The sequence below is a fragment of the Salmo salar genome, chromosome ssa13 (assembly GCF_905237065.1).
Source record: "Salmo salar chromosome ssa13, Ssal_v3.1, whole genome shotgun sequence".
Classification (NCBI taxonomy): Eukaryota; Metazoa; Chordata; class Actinopteri; order Salmoniformes; family Salmonidae; genus Salmo; species Salmo salar.
Genome location: NC_059454.1, coordinates 74601690 through 74621309, shown reverse-complemented (window position 1 = coordinate 74621309; position 19620 = coordinate 74601690). Strand labels below are relative to the sequence as shown.

Here is a 19620-nt window from a genome sequence, read left to right as displayed (position 1 = left end):
TCTCTCTCACCGCCACGCTGCCTGCGTTTGTTCAGCTGCCCCAACGCTCAGCTCCCCGGCATGAAACACTGTGAGAAGCACAGTGAAGAGCAACACCACCCTCCCTCCTCGCTGCCAAAGGCATGTTTGAGGGGTCCCCTGGGACATAGTGTGCTGAAATGTAGCTCCACGGCGCTCTGTGTGAGAGCTCGCCAGCTTTGAAGCCTTTCAAGAACCTGAGGTTCTGCTGTGGTGAATGTTTATGCTGCGAACCGAGAGAGAGGCCTCGGTTGTTGTTTTTTATTTATTTATGTGAATCCAGACCTTTTTTTTAATGTCTTTAAAACAACTCAGGCACTCAAACGCAAGTCAAAGACTATTTAAACTGTCTCTTCTCTGATTGAAGTCAGCCACAGTTGCAACAGACTAAACGCTGCCAACTTCTGATGGCAAGTTTTCAATGCCGCCCTGCCCTGTACCTTGGAAACTTAAAGGACATGTAATGTTGATGCGTGTTCGTGCGTGGAATTCAAGTTTATTCCAATAGCAAGCAAAATGAAAAAAAGGTGAATTAAATGTTGAATGTTGACAATAGCTTTCCAGATTACATTTTTGTAATGTTACCCTTAATGTTACCCATATTGTTACCCTAATATTTGAGTGTCCAGTTTTCTGTTAGTTAGGGGAGCATTCTAACTACCGTAAATTCCGGACTATAAGCCGCAACTTTTTTCCCACGCTTTGAACCCCGCGGCTTATATATGGATTTTTCCCGCTTTCAATTTTTTTTTCTAAAAAAAAAAAACATTCTGTGACGTGCTCAGTTTTTTGGCGGCATGAAGCTTTCATTAGACCAATGAAATTGCCGAACAGGTCAAGGTCAAACAACTTTTTTGTTTACTGTTTAGATTAAATCGAGCGCTCTCAAACTTCCCATCATTCTGATTACGGTAATCATTTTGTCACCCTCATCATGGCAAAGACACAGAGAAATGCATATGATGCAGCTTTCAAGTTGAAGTCGATTGATCTGGCTGTTGGAAAAGGAAATAGAGCTGCTGCACGGGAGCTTGGTCTTAATGAGTCGATGATAAGACGTTGGAAACAGCAGCGTGAGGAATTGACTCAGTGCAAAAAGACAACTAAAGCTTACTGCTAATTTTTTTTTTTTGTTACAAGCCGTGTTTCGTTAAAGCCTATTTATTTTTGTTACAAGCCGTGTTTCGTTAAAGCCTGTGTAGGCAGGCACCTGCGGCTTATAGACATGTGCGGCTTATTTATGTTCAAAATAATATATATATTTTTTTAATTCAGGTGCGCTTAATAGTGCGGAAATTACGGTATGTTAGCAAAAACCTTAAGATAACCTCTAACGTGTTTTGGTGTTAAAGTTAGGAGAACATTCCCTTAAAGTCAAGCAGAACTTATCTACACTGAACAAATATATAAACTGAACATGTAAAGTGTTCATGAGCTGAAATAAAAAATCCCTGAAATGTTGTTTACATCCCTGTTAGTGAGCATTTCTCCTTTGCCAAGATAATCCATCCACCTCACAAGTGTGGCATATCAAGAATCTGATTAAACAGCATGATCTTTACACAGGTGCACCTTGTGCTGGGGACAATAAAAGGCCACTTTAAAATGGGCAGTTTTGTCACACAACACATAAAGCCCTTTAGTGGGTAAAAACAAATTCTGATTTGGTGGGCCTGGCGCCCCAGTGGGTGGGTCTGTGCCCTCCATGACCCACCCATGGCTTCACCCTTGCCCAGTCATGTGAAATCTATAGATTAGGGCCTAATGAATTTATTTAAATTGACTGCGTTTATATTTTTGTTCAGTATGAGACGTGGTTGCAATGTTCTCAGAATACAATATGACATTAAAATACACTGCTCAAAAAAATAAAGGGAACACTTAAACAACACAATGTAACTCCAAGTCAATCACACTTCTGTGAAATCAAACTGTCCACTTAGGAAGCAACACTTATTGACAATACATTTCACATGCTGTTGTGCAAATGGAATAGACAACAGGTGGAAATTATAGGCAATTAGCAAGACACCCCCAATAAAGGAGTGGTTCTGCAGGTGGTGACCACAGACCACTTCTCAGTTCCTATGCTTCCTGGCTGATGTTTTGGTCACTTTTGAATGCTGGCGGTGCTTTCACTCTAGTGGTAGCATGAGACGGAGTCTACAACCCACACAAGTGGCTCAGGTAGTGCAGCTCATCCAGGATGGCACATCAATGCGAGCTGTGGCAAGAAGGTTTGCTGTGTCTGTCAGCGTAGTGTCCAGAGCATGGAGGCGCTACCAGGAGAGAGGCCAGTACATCAGGAGATGTAGGAGGGCAACAACCCAGCAGCAGGACCGCTACCTCTGCCTTTGTGCGAGGAGGAGCACTGCCAGAGCCCTGCAAAATTACCTCCAGCAGGCCACAAATGCGCATGTGTCTGCTCAAACGGTCAGAAACAGACTCCATGAGGGTGGTATGAGGGCCGACGTCCACAGGTGGGGGTTGTGCTTACAGCCCAACACCGTGGAGGACGTTTGGCATTTGCCAGAGAACACCAAGATTGGCAAATTCGCCACTGGCGCCCTGTGCTCTTCACAGATGAAAGCAGGTTCACACTGAGCACAGTGACAGACGTGACAGAGTCTGGAGACGCCGTGGAGAATGTTCTGCTGCCTGCAACATCCTCCAGCATGACCGGTTTGGCGGTGGGTCAGTCATGGTGTGGGGTGGCATTTCTTTGGGGGGCCGCACAGCCCTCCATGTACTCGCCAGAGGTAGCCTGACTGCCATTAGGTACCGAGATGAGATCCTCAGACCCCTTGTGAGACCATATGCTGGTGCGGTTGGCCCTGGGTTCCTCCTAATGCAAGACAATGCTAGACCTCATGTGGCTGGAGTGTGTCAGCAGTTCCTGCAAGAGGAAGGCATTGATGCTATGGACTGGCCCGCCCGTTCCCCAGACCTGAATCCAATTGAGTACATCTGGGACATCATGTCTCGTTGCACCACAGACTGTCCAGGAGTTGGCAGATGCTTTAGTCCAGGTCTGGGAGGAGATCCCTCAGGAGACCATCCACCACCTCATCAGGAGCATGCCCAGGCGTTGTAGGGAGGTCATACAGGCACGTGGAGGCCACACACACTACTGAGCCTCATTTTGACTTGTTTTAAGGACATTACATCAAAGTTGGATCAGCCTGTAGTGTGGTTTTCCACTTTAATTTTGAGTGTGACTCCAAATCCAGACCTCCATGGGTTGATAAATTGGATTTCCATTGATTATTTTTCTGTGTTTTGTTGTCAGCACATTCAACTATGTAAAGAAAAAAGTATTTAATAAGATTATTTCATTCATTCAGATCTAGGATGTGTTATTTTAGTGTTCCCTTTATGTTTTTGAGCAGTGTATATTGCTAAGAATGTGAGAGTAGGGTGACTCCCCTAGTAGGTATCGAACCCATAACCACTGTGCCAACAAAGGATGGGCCAGTATATTTAGGCTCTGTCCAGAAGTAACCCCTAACAACTTGATAGGTGTAAGCAATAGGGTAAATGCATTTTTAAAATCTCAGCTCTGTTAAAAGTACACTCAAGGAAATAATTTATTGATCATAGTGATTCAGGAGTCATTAAAACAGGTTAATATACCTCACCAACCTTAAACAACTATACAGAAAGCCCTTCAGTTGTTGAAATGGGCTAAATCAATGATGAGAAGAGTCAGATGAACTTATACATGATACGGACATGGTGGCATAGCAGGAAGATCGGAGTACCGTGAACCTAGAGGTTGTGAGTTCAAATCCCTGGTGAGGACATGTTGAATAATAATTACTGTATAAATGAACATGCACAATGTAATTATGTATGTCACATATGGAAGTTGAAAACACTATGTTAAAAGCACTGCGTGTGTGAGTATCCCTAACATTGCCAACAGACAAAGAGCTGTGATTGGATCAGTGGTTCTCAGGGCCTTGATTGGCTCTGCAAAGGTAACAAGATGTGATGTGTAATAAATGTTTCTTTGGACACATAAATGAACAATTTGTGATTGGGGGAGATATTAGTGGAATATTCTCCTAACCCTCAGAAAACACATGGGCCTCCCGAGTGGTGCAGCGGTCTAAGGCACTGCATCGCAGGGCTTGAGGTGTCACTACAAACCCGGTTTCGATCCCAGCCTGTGTCACAGCCGGCTGTGACCGGGAGACCCATGAGGCAGCGCACAATTGGCACAGCGTCGTTCGGGTTAGGGGAGGGTTTGGCCAGCCGGGCTGTCCTTGTCCCATCGCACTCTCGCGACTCCTTGTGGCGGGGTGGGTCGGACGCCTGCAAGCTGACTTCGGTCGCCTGTTGTACGGTGTTTCCTCCGACACATTGGTGCGGCTGGCTTCTGGGTTAAACTCGCAGTGTGTCAAGAAGCAGTGCGGCTTGGCAGGGTCGTGTTTTGCAGGACGCATGGCTCTCGACCTTCACCTCTCCTGAGTCAGTACAGAAGTTGCAGCGATGGGACAAGACTGTAACTTCCATTTGGATATGAAAAAGGTGTAAAAGTTTAAAAAAATTCAATAAAATGAAAAACAACTGGACACATGAATGCTTGTTGTTAACTGGGTCATGCCCTAATTATCATCCTTTTTAGAAGTGATTTCAGGCACTGTTTAAGAGTTGTACGCTCTTCTTACAAATATTGCTCTATCCATACTTCAGGCGACGTGGTCTACTGATTCTAGTTGCCTTCTAGTGACGTTCCTCTCTGTCCTTCTCTGAGTTGTGAATCTAACCCCCTCCTCTCTTTCTCTTTCTGACCCCCCCCCCCCAGGTCAGCGTCTGTTTGGGGAAACCATCCTGGGTCTTACTCAGGGCTCGGTGTCTGACCTACTGGCGAGGCCCAAGCCCTGGCACAAGCTCAGCCTGAAGGGACGCGAGCCCTTCGTCCGCATGCAGCTCTGGCTCCAGGACCCGCGCAACGTGGAGAAACTCATGGACATGAAACGCATGGAGAAGAAAGGTACTCCTTTTTTCCTTTCCATCCCTCTTTCCTCCATCTCTCTGTTTCTTTTTACCTCCCTCCCTACCTCACCTCTGTAACCTAGCCCTTATCCTTTTACACATCTGAATATAAAATGGTTAAAGCCAAGGGACAGTATGGCATTTTCCCCGCCTGGCACTCTGAAAGGCAGAATTTGTGCCACGTTGTCCTTGGATGGGATTTAGAGTTAGGCATGAGTCTGTCCTTCATGTCCTATGTCCTTGCTTTCAAGACAGAGACTAGGATAGAGAGAACACTGATGTAGCTACAAGCTAGCTACCTCCATAGGCCATGTTTTTACCCACCAACATCTGTCCCTGCACCCCTCCCTGGGAGTGTACCATCCCTCAAGGCCGCCAGGCAACCGTCCTAAACACTCTGTGGGGCTTGAAGTAGAGAGAATAAAGTAAAACAAGATGGCAAGAGAGAACGAGATGGAGTGAGAGGACGAGCTAGCGAGCAAGGGGGAGGGACGGAGAGGAAGAAGAGCATGGGGGGGCATTTCTGATTGCTCTTTTTCCTCCTCTAACAGCCCAGATGTGTCCCCGGGCTGCCGAGTCAAACAGCACATGCCCAGTGCTCCTGGTTAAAAAGAAAAGGGGGTGGAGACGTGTGTGTGTGTGTGTGTGTGTGTGTGTGTGTGTGTGTGTGTGTGTGTGTCGGAGGGGTGGGGGATATGTGTTTCTCGGCGCTGTCGAGATCAATCTGGGCACGAGACGTCAACGCTCTCATCAGACATGACGGGCCCCAGTCTCTTCGGGGCCTGCTTATTCAAAGTCCAATGCACTCATCAGAGCCCTCTTTTCTCCCCTTCCCGCTCTCCACTCCTCCTCCTCCACTCCTCCTCCTCTCCATAAGCAAAGTGAACATTCTTGGAGTGATTAGGCCATTAACACTTCTCCCGGGGTAAAAGTGGCATATATTGGTCCTCCGTTGGGGCTGGGGCTGATGCTAGGCTGGTTATGAGTCAAAGCCCAGTCTGGCGAAGTGTGTTGGGTAGCGTTACCGTAGCGAAGCACGGGATAACTGCAGGGAGACTCCTCATTAGCCTGCTAACGCTACGGCCTGGATGTTCTTTTCCCTGCCTGACCCCCGACCAGGCGACAGGGACTTCTGCTCATAACACAGCTAGGGCTACGGGGTTTTGCACTCTGTATGCGTGATGATAATGATGTGTGTTTTATATAGTGCTTTTTGGTAGGTCTAAAAGCACTTAAAATTGTGTGGTCAAATGATAGGGCAGCTGATATGGATGGCTATTAAGGCATAATGGAAGCTCTGTTTCCCCTTAACAGATTATCTTGGATAAGCTTAACACTAACCCAGTCCTCTCCTCACAAAACCATTTTGGAGGTAAAAAAAAACAAGGCTGACCTATCAGCACTTAAGTAAACTCGTCATACATCTCAAGCTTAAGGGTAACAGGTTAGCCAATAGCCATTAACCATTAGCATGTTGAAGCTAGCATCTTAAATGTACAGTCATGGAGCCTTTTGTTTAGATTATTAAGTGTTGCTGCTATATATACATGAAGACGTCTCATAAATCATGTTTATATTTTGGTCCGTAATGTGACTTATCTGTTACTTCCATGTCACACATGCCATGTGAACATGTTTAAATGTATCAAGCAGGTCTCAAGAGGAGTCGAACAGTCAATTTCCTCTTTCAATTGTTCTTTATGGTAGGGAATCTGTCTCCTTAGCATGTGTATGGTAATACTGCCCCCTGGTGGCGATGTTTATCTTTGATTTTGTGACTCTTGTATTAGTGTATTTAGCTACACCTGTGAACCTTATAAAAGATCACATCCACATTTGTTGAATGCTGTAATATTTCAGTTGCTGTGGACAGATATCATGTTGTCTGTGTGAATTTAAAGCGGAATTGAAAGCCCAGTCAGGCAAGTCTACATGGAGTTTACATGGCATCCTCATACTATAGTTAACCCTTCCATCTCTCTCTGTAGAGGGCTCATATATTTTCAACCCTTTGCCCTCCCGTCTCTCCCCGTCAGCGTACATGAAGCGGCGCCACAGCTCTGTGAGCGAGAGCCAGACGGCGGACAGCGGGGGCCTGTCAGGGGGAGACTTCAGCCAGGGGGGCAGCCCCCAGCACGGCCTCGGCCACCACCTGCACCAGCAGCAGCCTCCCCAGCAGCACCTGAAGAAGGCCCGTGTGGTGCTGGCCCCTGAGGAGAAGGAGGCCCTGAAGAGGGCCTACCAGCAAAAGCCCTACCCCTCGCCCAAGACCATTGAGGAGCTGGCCTCACAGCTCAACCTCAAAACCAGCACCGTCATCAACTGGTTCCACAACTATAGGTGGGTGGAGAGGAACAGGGGGAGAAGGCTGGGAATGGATGCAGACCTGGGTCTAAATAGTTTATTTTATTCCAAATACTTGCTTTTTGCTGTGTTGATGTGAGAGACTGTCAGCTCTGTGTCTGTGTCTGACTGAGGGATGTTGGGGTTCCTCTGCTCTCTTTCTCTCTGGCCTCTAGGTCTCGTATCCGACGGGAGCTTTTCATCGAGGAGATCCAGCGAGGTGAGGGCGGCTCCCCGTCCACCAGGGCAGGCAAGGCCAGTGAGGGCGACAGCTGTGACGGTACCGAGTCAGATGGCACGGTGGAGGGCACACGCCCCGGCCACGAGCACCACCCGGCCTCAGAAGGCGAGGGGGGGTCCGACCACAGAGACGAGGGCACCACGTCAGCCACCGGCAGCAACGCTGCAGGTACCAGCGGCCACCACAAGGGCGGCGCCCTGGACAGCCTGTTCAGCTTCCCCGAGAGCACCCATGTTTCCTCTGCGTCTGTGGCCACCACCACTGCTGCCCGCAACCCCCGCGACAGCAGCCTGCGCAAGAAGAAAGCCGCCAACCTCAATAATATCATCCACCGCCTGGAGAAGGCTGCCGGTAAAGACGAGCCCCACGAGTGGGAGTTCTGATACGGTACCCACTGCTGCTGGGGAGAGAGAGAGTTACTATTTTTCTAGTGCCCTGACTGCACAGTTCCAAGGCCAAGACTGGAGCAGTGCTGCCAGAGAAGAACTGGCATCTTTTACGAGTTTTCATATCAAAGAGGGTTCATAGATTTTTTTCAAGAAGCGAAACAGCAGCAACAACCTGGCTTTGTTTGGAGATAAAGCACTTAACAGCCCTGCTGGCCACAGGGCCCTGACACCACCGGCCAAAGGTGCGAAAGAGACGAAAGACTTGCGCTACTCACAAAGAAGCGTCACTCCACAGGAGGAAAATGTCACGAGAAGCAATTATGTGTTTTATTTGTGTGTGTGTGTGTGTGTGTGTGTGTGTGTGTGTGTGTTTCCCTTTGAGAGATTTATTCACCACCTCAAAGTTTTTCTAACCTTGTTCGCTCAGTGAGTTTTCACATCTAGTAGACTAACTGTTACAATGTTTTCCCGTTTTTCAGTTTTGTAAGAGGTTCTTTCTCCTCATAACTCCATTGCAGTTCTTTGGCTATCTGATAGGATCGTCAAACAAAAAAAGAGAATGAAAAGCCAAGCATTTAGAAAATTAGTCTGCAGGAGAGGAGAACCCATTCCCAAGCAATGTTCCTTTCTGTGCCCCAAAAGTTGCCATGTAATGGCACTGGAACTCTTAATATGCTATGGACTCTATTGAGAAAATAATTAACATTTTTATCAAATTATTTTTCTCCGCTGAGAAAGAAAAATAAACTTTATAGCAATTTGGTTGCCAGTAAGAGATTGCACAGTCGGTCGACTTTAAACAATGCTATTTCAGATTCCTAAATATTTGGGAAGGGTAAAATCTGAAGTGAAATACTCATTATCAGTTGAAAGGAACTTTGAAAAAAAAGTATCACTTTAATTCACAGTTTTTCAACGTCCAACATAAAATGCAACGGTCATGTCAGGAAAAAGGAAAAATCTGAAAAACATCTTGTGGTAGCTTACTTTGTGTTCTTTCTCGTGAGTGATCTAGAAGCTCTTTGATAAGTAGTGTACATTTCTTTCATAGCTTTAACTGACTTCCGGGGGACGCCATTTTGGTGGCACCGGGAGCGTTTGTTTAATACACTCCATTTTAGGCCAAAATCAGGTTTGAGAAAAAAAGAAAATAAACAAAAAAGTTGTATACAAGTTCATGGAGAAAAAAAACAATTTCAGTCTAGATATTAAAAAAAATAAAAAAAATGTGCGAACTTGCTTTTTAACCTATTTTAACCACAAAAACCACACTATTAAGACCTCAGAACCAGGATGTACAGTAGAGCCGACGGCCGCTGCACTTCACAGCCTGGCCCTCGGATGGGGAGGCTTGCGTTTCATTGGGTGAAAAAGCCAGGAGATGCACAGCTCACTTTACTGTATATTCCAAGCATCTGGCTCTTTTGCTCTCAACTCTTTACCTACGGTTGTGTGTATATATGTACATTGTAAAAAGACAGAAAAGAAAGACAAGAAACCCCAGCTGTTACGTGTCGGTCCTCACATGCGATGCACTACGAGTCTGAGGAAGAGATGGACTCTCCTCTGCTTGTGTGTTCCCATACAGAGCTACAAGACTGACCTGGTCATGGTCAACCAGTCACACTCCTTTAAAACCCTTTGACATATATTCTCCACAGGCTGCCATGTTGTGTTGCTCAGAGGTCAAATGTACGAAACAGTGCCAAGGCTTAGTAGAGATATTTCAAGGTACATTTTTACTAATTGAATAACCAATACCAAAAGTTATATCCACAGTACTGTCGATGTGACATCCCCCATCCAATTTGGTTGTCTCTTTCAAAGTCAAGCTGATTCTCCCACCAATCTTGATGCGCTCACTCCTTATATTATGACCAGTTTTATGATCAATTCATGACTGTTACGTAGCATCTCCATTCTCCACTGGTCACAACAAGTCCTCTTATCTTCAGCTGTAACTCTTGGCCTGCCCCATGTGAATATATCTCAGAGGTTAAGATCACTTGACACGGGTCAATGGAAGAAAACAAAGACATTAGTTTTATACTTAACCCTCAACCCACCCTCCCTTCCACAGATATGGTAGAACAATAGCCCCCCCCTTCCCCGCACACATCGCAACCTCTTCCCTTTTCCCCTTTTTCCTCCTCCTATGCCACAAGCTCACAGTGCCTGCCCGCCCACTGCCTCTCCCTGTGTGTTTGAGTGTGTGAGAGCACACACGTACGTGTACTTAAGTAGGTGTGTGTGATTTTGTATCCACGTACCGTAAGAAGGGGGTGTGAGGGTGTGAGCGAGGACTAGCTTCCCTGCTCTGCCATACACACCCTTGAGTGGTGTGTGTGTGTGTGTGTGTGTGTCTGTGTGTGTTTTATAAGTCTGTGTGGCTTTGATTTGTATATACCTGCACACACGTAGAGTGCACAACTGCCACTCTTTGTTTCTTCTAAGCTGTTTTCTAAATGATACGGCTTACGGCATAGCAGACTCACAAATACAGTAGGTCCCCTTTATTGCCATATTAAAGACAAGCAGTAGATCACTTCAACATAACGTTTTTTTGTTTCATGTTTTTGTTATGCTTATTTATAGGTGCTGTATTTGACATGTTAATGTCTTATTTGATTTCTGTTCAATATTGTTGTTGTTATTATTGTATGGAAGGGACTATAAGGGGTCATATAATGTTTTTTTTGACTGATAGACTGCCGGCAGTATTGGGTTATATGTACGAGATTTAGTTGTCATACATGTATATTTAGTGATCTTTGAAGACGTTTTGACAGTGTCATTTATGTTGTTTGAGCTGAAATGGGAGAGCAACCCGACAACGTCGTCTACAGCATTATGGTGCATTCACCGTTCATGATTTAATGAGTCTCTGCATTTCTATTTTCCTCTTTCATTTCATCAAGCATGATTGAAATCAGGTTGACTTATATTCTATTTTGTACATTTTCCGTGTATTACTGAACCCAGCACAGGACCGAAGTTGTGGTGGGGCTCAAGAACCAGTAGCATCTGAAGGCCTGGAACTGCTGTCCTTTGGCATCACCTCTGAATCTGACATTTATCTTAAGATTTCCTAGCTTTGTTTGAGATGCATAAAGTCAGGTAGATTTTATCCAAAATAAGCAGTGATCACATCACTATATATGTGCTTAGATCCAGCAGGAGTTTGACTTTGGCATTTTGTGAAGCTCTTACTACTATGTACACCGACTATTTAGAAGATTCATATTTCCTCAATTATTATTAGCTAAATATAGGTTTAGTTCCCTCAAACAAAAAAAACTGATCAAATGACATTTTTATACTAACAATAACACAAACAGGTGTGTAAAGCACAAGCACTACTGACCAAAAACCTCTTTAAAAAGGGGGAGGCAACTTTACCTGAAAAGATTTAATTGCACGCTCATGAATATTTTCTGTGCCGTTCTGACTTTACAATAAGTTTAGTCTTTAAAGAGAAAGAGATTATTGGATACTTTTTAAATTGTGAGCATTTGGAACACAATTGGGTCCTGAATGGTTACTGCTCAGCTGCCCCTCCTACAGCGAAGCTGGTGGTGATTGGATCACCTCTGGAGGGGAGTGATGTTAGCACACTGTTAAACAGCCCTGTGTCCTGCATGGTTCCAAACCACGCTCCCTCAAGTGACACACTGCCAGTCTGGCCAAGCCACAGCAGTCCCTATCCGCTGCTTACACTTTTCTACTGAATTTCATTGAAAAAATGTGATCAATTGAACAAAAACAAAAAAATCAAGGAGTGTTGATCTTTTGATAAAAGCAGAAGTACATCGACAAGTTTAAGCAAAAAATATTTATATATAATGGCTTTTGACACGTAAAGCTTAAATTGATCATACCCAAAAACATTACCTTTCAAAAAATGTATTGATCTTTTAGCACTATTAAAGAGACATCTTAGCACTTAACCGTCTGCAAGCCTTTTCCTTCAGTCTATATTTTCATAGGATTGCCTTTGCCTTAAAGTGATCCAGACCGAAGTGTTGCTATTCTTTTCAGGATTGCTCTTAAACGAATGCAGTAAGCTGGCTCGGTCTCTTGGACTGAAGTCTTGCGCCCATCCCGTCGTCGTTCTCGTGAGACTTTTCATCACTGTTCTCCAAGTCTTGTGCAGGCACCACATGGAAACAAGCAATCATTTTGATTGGTCTCCCACATGCTGCGTCTTCAACTTAGCTGTTGACATCTGTAGCAAAGTTATTTTGTTTGGAAATACTTCACTGCTGTTGAACAAAGGGGGGGACCGTTTTGTGACTGTCTACAGTCCTGGGCTGGCTCCTCCAGAGGTGATGCCAAGGCAGACTCTTGTAGGCCACAGATTTAGTAGGAGGTCCACAATCAAAAGCCCCCACGCAGATAGTTGGTATGGCCCTCATTAAGAACGATGCAGGCTTGAGTGTCTGGTAGAGGCACTAATGGAGTTGATCAACGGTATGCGAGGGTCCCAGAGGGATTTCACTTTGATACTATTACTAACATGTCAAGTCGTGCTGTCATGATGTCAACTGTTCCCAGCTATTGCCCGGTTAGAACAGGTGACATACCTGACAGGCAGTGCTTTTTGAGTTTGTGTGGATTTGTTTTCCTTTATTTGTTTCTCATTTGATGCTAATTGAAGATTTGAACAGGAGTTCTCTCACTTTTCTCCCCAAATCATGTTCTGCTGTCAGTCATTTTGGAAACATTGCATGTAATCTGAACAAAAATATAAAGGCAACATGCAACAATTTCAAAGACTATACTGAGGTACAGTTCATATAAGGAAATCAGTCAATTTAAATAAATGAATTCGGTCCTAATCTATAGATTTCATGACTGGGCATGGGTGCAGCCATGGGTGGGCCTTTGAGGGCATAGGCCCATCCACTTGGCAGCCAGGCCCACCCACTGGGGAGCCAGGCCCAGCCAATCAGAATGAGTTTTTCCCCACAAAAGGGCTTTATTACAGACCGAAATCGTCCTCAACACCCACACCTCCCCCTCAGGCGATCCCGCAGGTGAAGAAGCCGAATGTGGAGTTAGTGGGTTGGCATGGTTACACGTGGTCTGCTGTTGTGAGTCCGTTTGGATGCACTGCCAAATTCTCTAAAACAACATTGGAGGCAGCTTATGGTAGACAAATTAACATTCTCTGGCAACAGCACTGGTGGACATACCTGCAGTCAGCATGCCAATTGCACGCTCCCTCAAAACTTGAGACATCTGTGGCATTGTGTTGTGTGACAACAACTGCACATTTTAAAGTGGCCTTTTATTGTCCCCAGCACAAGGTGCACCTGTGTAATGACCATGCTGTTTAATCAGCTTCTTGATAGGCCACACCTGTCAGGTGGATGGATTATCTTTGCAGCTGAGAAATGCTCACTAACAGGGGTTTAAACAAATTTGTGTACAACATTTGAGAGAAATAAGCTTTTTGTGCGAATGGAACATTTCTGGGATTTTTTTATTTCAGCTCATGGGACCAACATATTACATGTTGTATTTATATTTTTGTTCAGTGTAGTTTGGTCTTTTGGCCCAGAGGGAAATGTTTTTGATCAACCATCATGAACTTTAATTGGATTTTATTATTCATAGGTCAATGTGTTTTGGATTATTATTTTATCGTGATCATTAAAGGGGGGTTGTGCACTCTGAGCTAATGGAAGTCGTTCTGGTTGTAGTAGAAGCAAAGTGCTTGAATGAGTTTTTACCTTTTCCCAGTTTTCAAACCGTCTGAACGTCATTGGTTGTTGTTGATGTGTACCACACCTCTTTTCCCCATAGGTTTGGTTCACATATATGACATTGCTTTGTCAGACTCCAGTATTCAAGGACACAATGCTCCTAAAGGCCACAGTCATGGAAATAATGCTGATTACAAAGGCACAGAACATAGACACGGACTGATATAACACACCAATACATGAGCAATACAACTTCTGAAAGAGGACCAAATCAGGCTTGACTACCTGTCTGTGAGTTACTGTCTATCACATGTCCATGTAAAGATCATATAGAACAGGCTACTCTTATCAGTCACAAGTTAATAAAGTGTTTATGTTGTAGGGAGTCCAAGAGCTAGAGGTCGATCCTCTTTTCTCTTCTCCTGTTCATGTGTATATTTCTGCTATTGACAGGGAAAGGTTTTCTTTAAGTGTTGGTCAGTTTTGTAGACACAGAGTTGTCTGTAGCTTTCTGAATGAATGGGTTAGATTCTGAATATCATGAAGAATTAGGGGATGGGATTTCAGTGGAACCCTGGAGGAAGCACCCAAAGCTACACTGGTTTATACAGTACAATAGGGCATTTTGCATGTGTTTGTGCAGTTATTTTGTGCTACAATTCCCTTCTGTGTTTTCATGTTATTTTTCTGTTGCTAAGAAAAACACAGTTCGTTCCATTCGAGTCCAATGTTCAGTTAAAGTGTATAATTTGTTGCAGAATCTATACGATTCTTTTGGACGAATTTCAGGAATTTGCCCTTTGCAAATATTTTTCTATAGAACTAAAGCAGATTGCTATCAATATTATATACACTGTCATATAAAATTGTACAGATGAAATATATCCTTAGAGCAAGTTGTTAAGCATTACAATGGGTTTGTTTTTTGTTATTACTGTCACCGTATTGGTAGTTCTCTCTGTAGGGTTTGTGTCCATTAGGATTTTAATTTTTTCTTTTTATATTAGGACTACGAAAACCTCACACTTCTGTAAGATGGACTACAAGGATTGTTGCAGAAGTTTTAGCATTAGCCAGCGTTGGTCTCATGGTGTTTGTGTGTCATTAATTCACATTTCTAATATGACCCTTCAATCATTTCATAACCTTGCGGTATTTGTGAGACAAACTTTAACCTAGTACACATTAAGACCAATGCCTTGATTCTCATAGAAGCATATACAGAATCATATAACGTCATTGTACATCACCATCCCCAATCTATACTTACTTTTATTTATACTATATACACTCCTTTTGCCTTATTGGATCTCCTTATTCAATGTCAAGAGCCACTGGTAGTGACAAAAGATTTTTGACAATGTTTGCCAAAAGTTTGATGAAAATCTGAATTTATTTGCTTTTGATTTGCCTTCCCATTTTTGTTGAAGATTTGATTTGAACATGAATACGTTTCATTCTTACTCTCGTATCTTTTTGTTTGTGTTTAGTCTCAGAAGTCAGCCAGGGACAGTAGGCTTATTGTGATTGTGAGGATTCAGAAGTGGCATGTGAATAGAGTTTGGATGCCAGTGACGTTGGAAAGGGAGACTATAATAATGGTCAACAACAACAGCATGAATCATGTCATATTCAATTTGGATTATGTAAGTAAGGTTCATAATACTCTATGCATTACAGGTCAACCAATGTCCATTGAATCCATCACTCAGTGGTAGTTGACATATAGGTTACAATGAATAACTAACTATATGATACATTGACTAACTGTTTTTTGTGTTCCATGGGTTTTGAACCATTCTCCATGGGTTTTGAACCATTCTCCATGGGTTTTGAACCATTCTCCATGGGTTTTGAACCATTCTCCATGGGTTTTGAACCATTCTCCATGGGTTTTGAACCATTCTCCATGGGTTTTGAACCATTCTCGGCCAACTCCAAATGGACAACTCATTTGGCTCCCTATAGTTGACAACCAATATTGTGTTTTTTGAAAGCTGCGTTTTTAGAGCTTTAGTGAAGGAATCATGGTAGAACTACATCACCCACAGTCCTTTGCTGCTACCTTGCTGTCTAGTCAAATGAGAAGATGTTTTGATGGCATTGTCTAAGACCTATATAAGATGGGTGTCCATGGAGTCCCCTCCCTAAGTTCAGATCTGTCTCCATATTCACATTTACATGCTCCCAAAGCCTCAACTGACTGTATGAATTTAGAACCAGACAAAATGTTTCTAAACTGCTGAAGTCATCAAGTTTGTCTTGGTTTCTCAACTCCTATTCACCTTTGTTTAGCCATGTGCTATATCCGAGTCTAAGATAATTGATTTTGTTGTCGTATAATCTGATTCTCATTGACTAATTTCGTTCAGAACAAAGCTAGCCGTACTCGCTAATGGTTTTGGCTCCTCGCCTTTACTATTAATTGCCCTACCAGGTTTATAAGCAACCTTCCTTTATTTTCAGGTGATGAGTTTGAAACTGGGACCCTACTTTTACCAAGCATGTGGAGAAGTCTGAGAGTGTGTGCCCACTCTCTCCTTCAAAGTGCCAGAGGTCTCCAACTTTCTTGTGTTTGGTCAGGCTGCCATCTCACTATCAGTTTATCTACTGTAATGTCGAGTTGCTGACTTTCAGTACATTGTATATAATATCTGATTATACATAGGTCATGTTGTTGGTCAACTGTCATTCAATAGCAGAACTTGAGAATGCCTGTTAAAATATACCGGTGTTTCCCAACTCCAGTCATCAAGTACCTCCAACAGTACCCATCTTTGTTGTAGTCCTGGACAAGCACACCTGATTAAACTTGTCAACTAATCATCAAGCCCTCAATGAAGTTAATCTACAACAAAAATGTGTGCTGTCAGGTGTACTCGAGGAGTTGGGAAACACTGCTATAGACACTTGATTTTCGGAAATAACTGAGACAAACAGGTTTTGTTTGTTTGCGTTTCCTTAAATGGGTGGAAGAAGATCAAGATTTTATACCGTATTGTTTGATTCTTTTTCCACTGCTGGAGAGACCTTTAAGTCCCTTGAATGATATGTTTATTGCAGAGCTCTTGTTTTGGCAAAATAAATGCCAGTGTGATTGGAGACCTGAGTTGTACAGATATGGCTTCCATAGACATTTGATTTGTGCAATTTCATTTATTTTTGAAGGTTATGTGATTCGTTTTTTTACATTGAAGCTACCCTATGTTGCAAAATAAATTTTAAAAATCCCTTCAACCAAAAAAGTGTCTTTCTAAACGAAGAGTTACAGCGCAATTCACTTTTTCTCCAACACTTCACTTTTCAATTCTAGCTTGACATGGGGTAAAATGACACCCGGTGGGGATTTAGGCATTTATATGACGTTGCGTGTGTATATGTGTGTGGCGCATTGAGCGGCTCTTATGCAGTTAAGGGCTGTAGTTTCCTTATCTTTTAGTTTGTGTCCTCTCTTTTTACTGACTGCTTTTGAAGTGAGGAACACTCCCACCATCTCAGCTGGTCTAATTGTGTCTCTCTCAAAGCTCAGGTGGAAACTACTTTTAGCAGAGTCCTTGTCACTATCACTGGCCACAACAGTGCTCTTCCTCCCCCTCTTCAGTCCAGAGAGAGGTGTAGCTAGTTGCTGTCCGCTGATATATTTTTCTATGACGTGATTCTAGGCCTCATGATCATTGGCAATGAGAGGGTGACTCTTCCTTCACAGAAAAAAATGTATCTCTTCCAGTTTCAGTTGTTCTCTCATTTGTTGTTTTCATCTGGTTCCTTTTTATTTGGTCATTTAAGTCATGTAGTCTGTTCTCAGCACTGTAAGACAGTCCCTATAGAATATGGAGAGGCAATATCACTGTATGAAACTCACAATGTATTATTGTTGTTATTATTATTGTTATTATTATTCACTAGCACCCTAGGTGTGATAATTGAAGTAAATATCTTTTATACAAACACAAAGTTGGTGTGGTGTCTTTTTTTTGCTATAATATTGGTCTGTTGCATGTTATTAACAGGTATAAACAGTTTTACATACAGTGCATTTGGGAAAGTATTCAGACCCCTTGACTTTTTCCACTTTGTTATTCTAAAATTGATTAAATAAAAAATGTTTCTCATCAATCTACACACAATATCCCACAATGACAAAGTGAAAACAGGTTTTTAGACATTTTTACAAATGTGTGTGTGTGTGTGTGTGTGTGTGTGTGTATATTATATATATATATATATATATATATATATATATACTGCTCAAAAAAATAAAGGGAACACTAAAATAACACATCCTAGATCTGAATGAATGAAATAATCTTGTTAAATACTTTTTTCTTTACATAGTTGAATGTGCTGACAACAAAATCACACAAAAATAATCAATGGAAATCCAATTTATCAACCCATGGAGGTCTGGATTTGGAGTCACACTCAAAATTAAAGTGGAAAACCACACTACAGGCTGATCCAACTTTGATGTAATGTCCTTAAAACAAGTCAAAATGAGGCTCAGTAGTGTGTGTGGCCTCCACGTGCCTGTATGACCTCCCTACAACGCCTGGGCATGCTCCTGATGAGGTGGCGGATGGTCTCCTGAGGGATCTCCTCCCAGACCTGGACTAAAGCATCCGCCAACTCCTGGACAGTCTGTGGTGCAACGTGGCGTTGGTGGATGGAGCGAGACATGATGTCCCAGATGTGCTCAATTGGATTCAGGTCTGGGGAACGGGCGGGCCAGTCCATAGCATCAATGCCTTCCTCTTGCAGGAACTGCTGACACACTCCAGCCACATGAGGTCTAGCATTGTCTTGCATTAGGAGGAACCCAGGGCCAACCGCACCAGCATATGGTCTCACAAGGGGTCTGAGGATCTCATCTCGGTACCTAATGGCAGTCAGGCTACCTCTGGCGAGTACATGGAGGGCTGTGCGGCCCCCCAAAGAAATGCCACCCCACACCATGACTGACCCACCGCCAAACCGGTCATGCTGGAGGATGTTGCAGGCAGCAGAACGTTCTCCACGGCGTCTCCAGACTCTGTCACGTCTGTCACGTGCTCAGTGTGAACCTGCTTTCATCTGTGAAGAGCACAGGGCGCCAGTGGCAAATTTGCCAATCTTGGTGTTCTCTGGCAAATGCCAAATGTCCTGCACGGTGTTGGGCTGTAAGCACAACCCCCACCTGTGGACGTCGGGCCCTCATACCACCCTCATGGAGTCTGCTTCTGACCGTTTGAGCAGACACATGCACATTTGTGGCCTGCTGGAGGTCATTTTGCAGGGCTCTGGCAGTGCTCCTCCTGCTCCTCCTTGCACAAAGGCGGAGGTAGCGGTCCTGCTGCTGGGTTGTTGCCCCCCTACGACCTCCTCCACGTCTCCTGATGTACTGGCCTGTCTCCTGGTAGCGCCTCCATGCTCTGGACACTACACTGACAGACACAGCAAACCTTCTTGCCACAGCTCGCATTGATGTGCCATCCTGGATGAGCTGCACTACCTGAGCCACTTGTGTGGGTTGTAGACTCCGTCTCATGCTACCACTAGAGTGAAAGCACCGCCAGCATTCAAAAGTGACCAAAACATCAGCCAGAAAGCATAGGAACTGAGAAGTGGTCTGTGGTCACCACCTGCAGAACCACTCCTTTATTGGGGGTGTCTTGCTAATTGCCTATAATTTCCACCTGTTGTCTATTCCATTTGCACAACAGCATGTGAAATGTATTGTCAATCAGTGTTGCTTCCTAAGTGGACAGTTTGATTTCACAGAAGTGTGATTGACTTGGAGTTACATTGTGTTGTTTAAGTGTTCCCTTTATATATATATATATATATTATTTTTTTATGACCTTATTTACATAAGTATTCAGACCCTTTGCTATGAGAATTGAAATTGAGCTCAGGCGCATCCTGTTTCCGTTCATCATCCTTG

At 43.7% G+C, this 19620-nt stretch overlaps 1 protein-coding gene across 7 annotated transcripts in view; it reads left to right on the top strand.

Annotated features, from left to right (window-relative positions):
- Positions 1–17654, top strand: part of LOC106568027 (homeobox protein cut-like 1) — a 238969-nt gene extending 221315 nt beyond the window's left edge. For all 7 annotated transcript variants that reach the window (XM_014138033.2, XM_014138031.2, XM_014138032.2 and 4 more), the window contains 3 exons: positions 4829–5017; positions 7056–7359; positions 7539–17654. In XM_014138033.2, coding sequence (XP_013993508.2) covers positions 4829–5017; positions 7056–7359; positions 7539–7986 — 941 coding nt within the window. In that variant the 3' untranslated portion in view covers positions 7987–17654. The remainder of the gene's footprint in view (positions 1–4828; positions 5018–7055; positions 7360–7538) is intronic.
- Positions 17655–19620: the final 1966 nt, after the last annotated feature.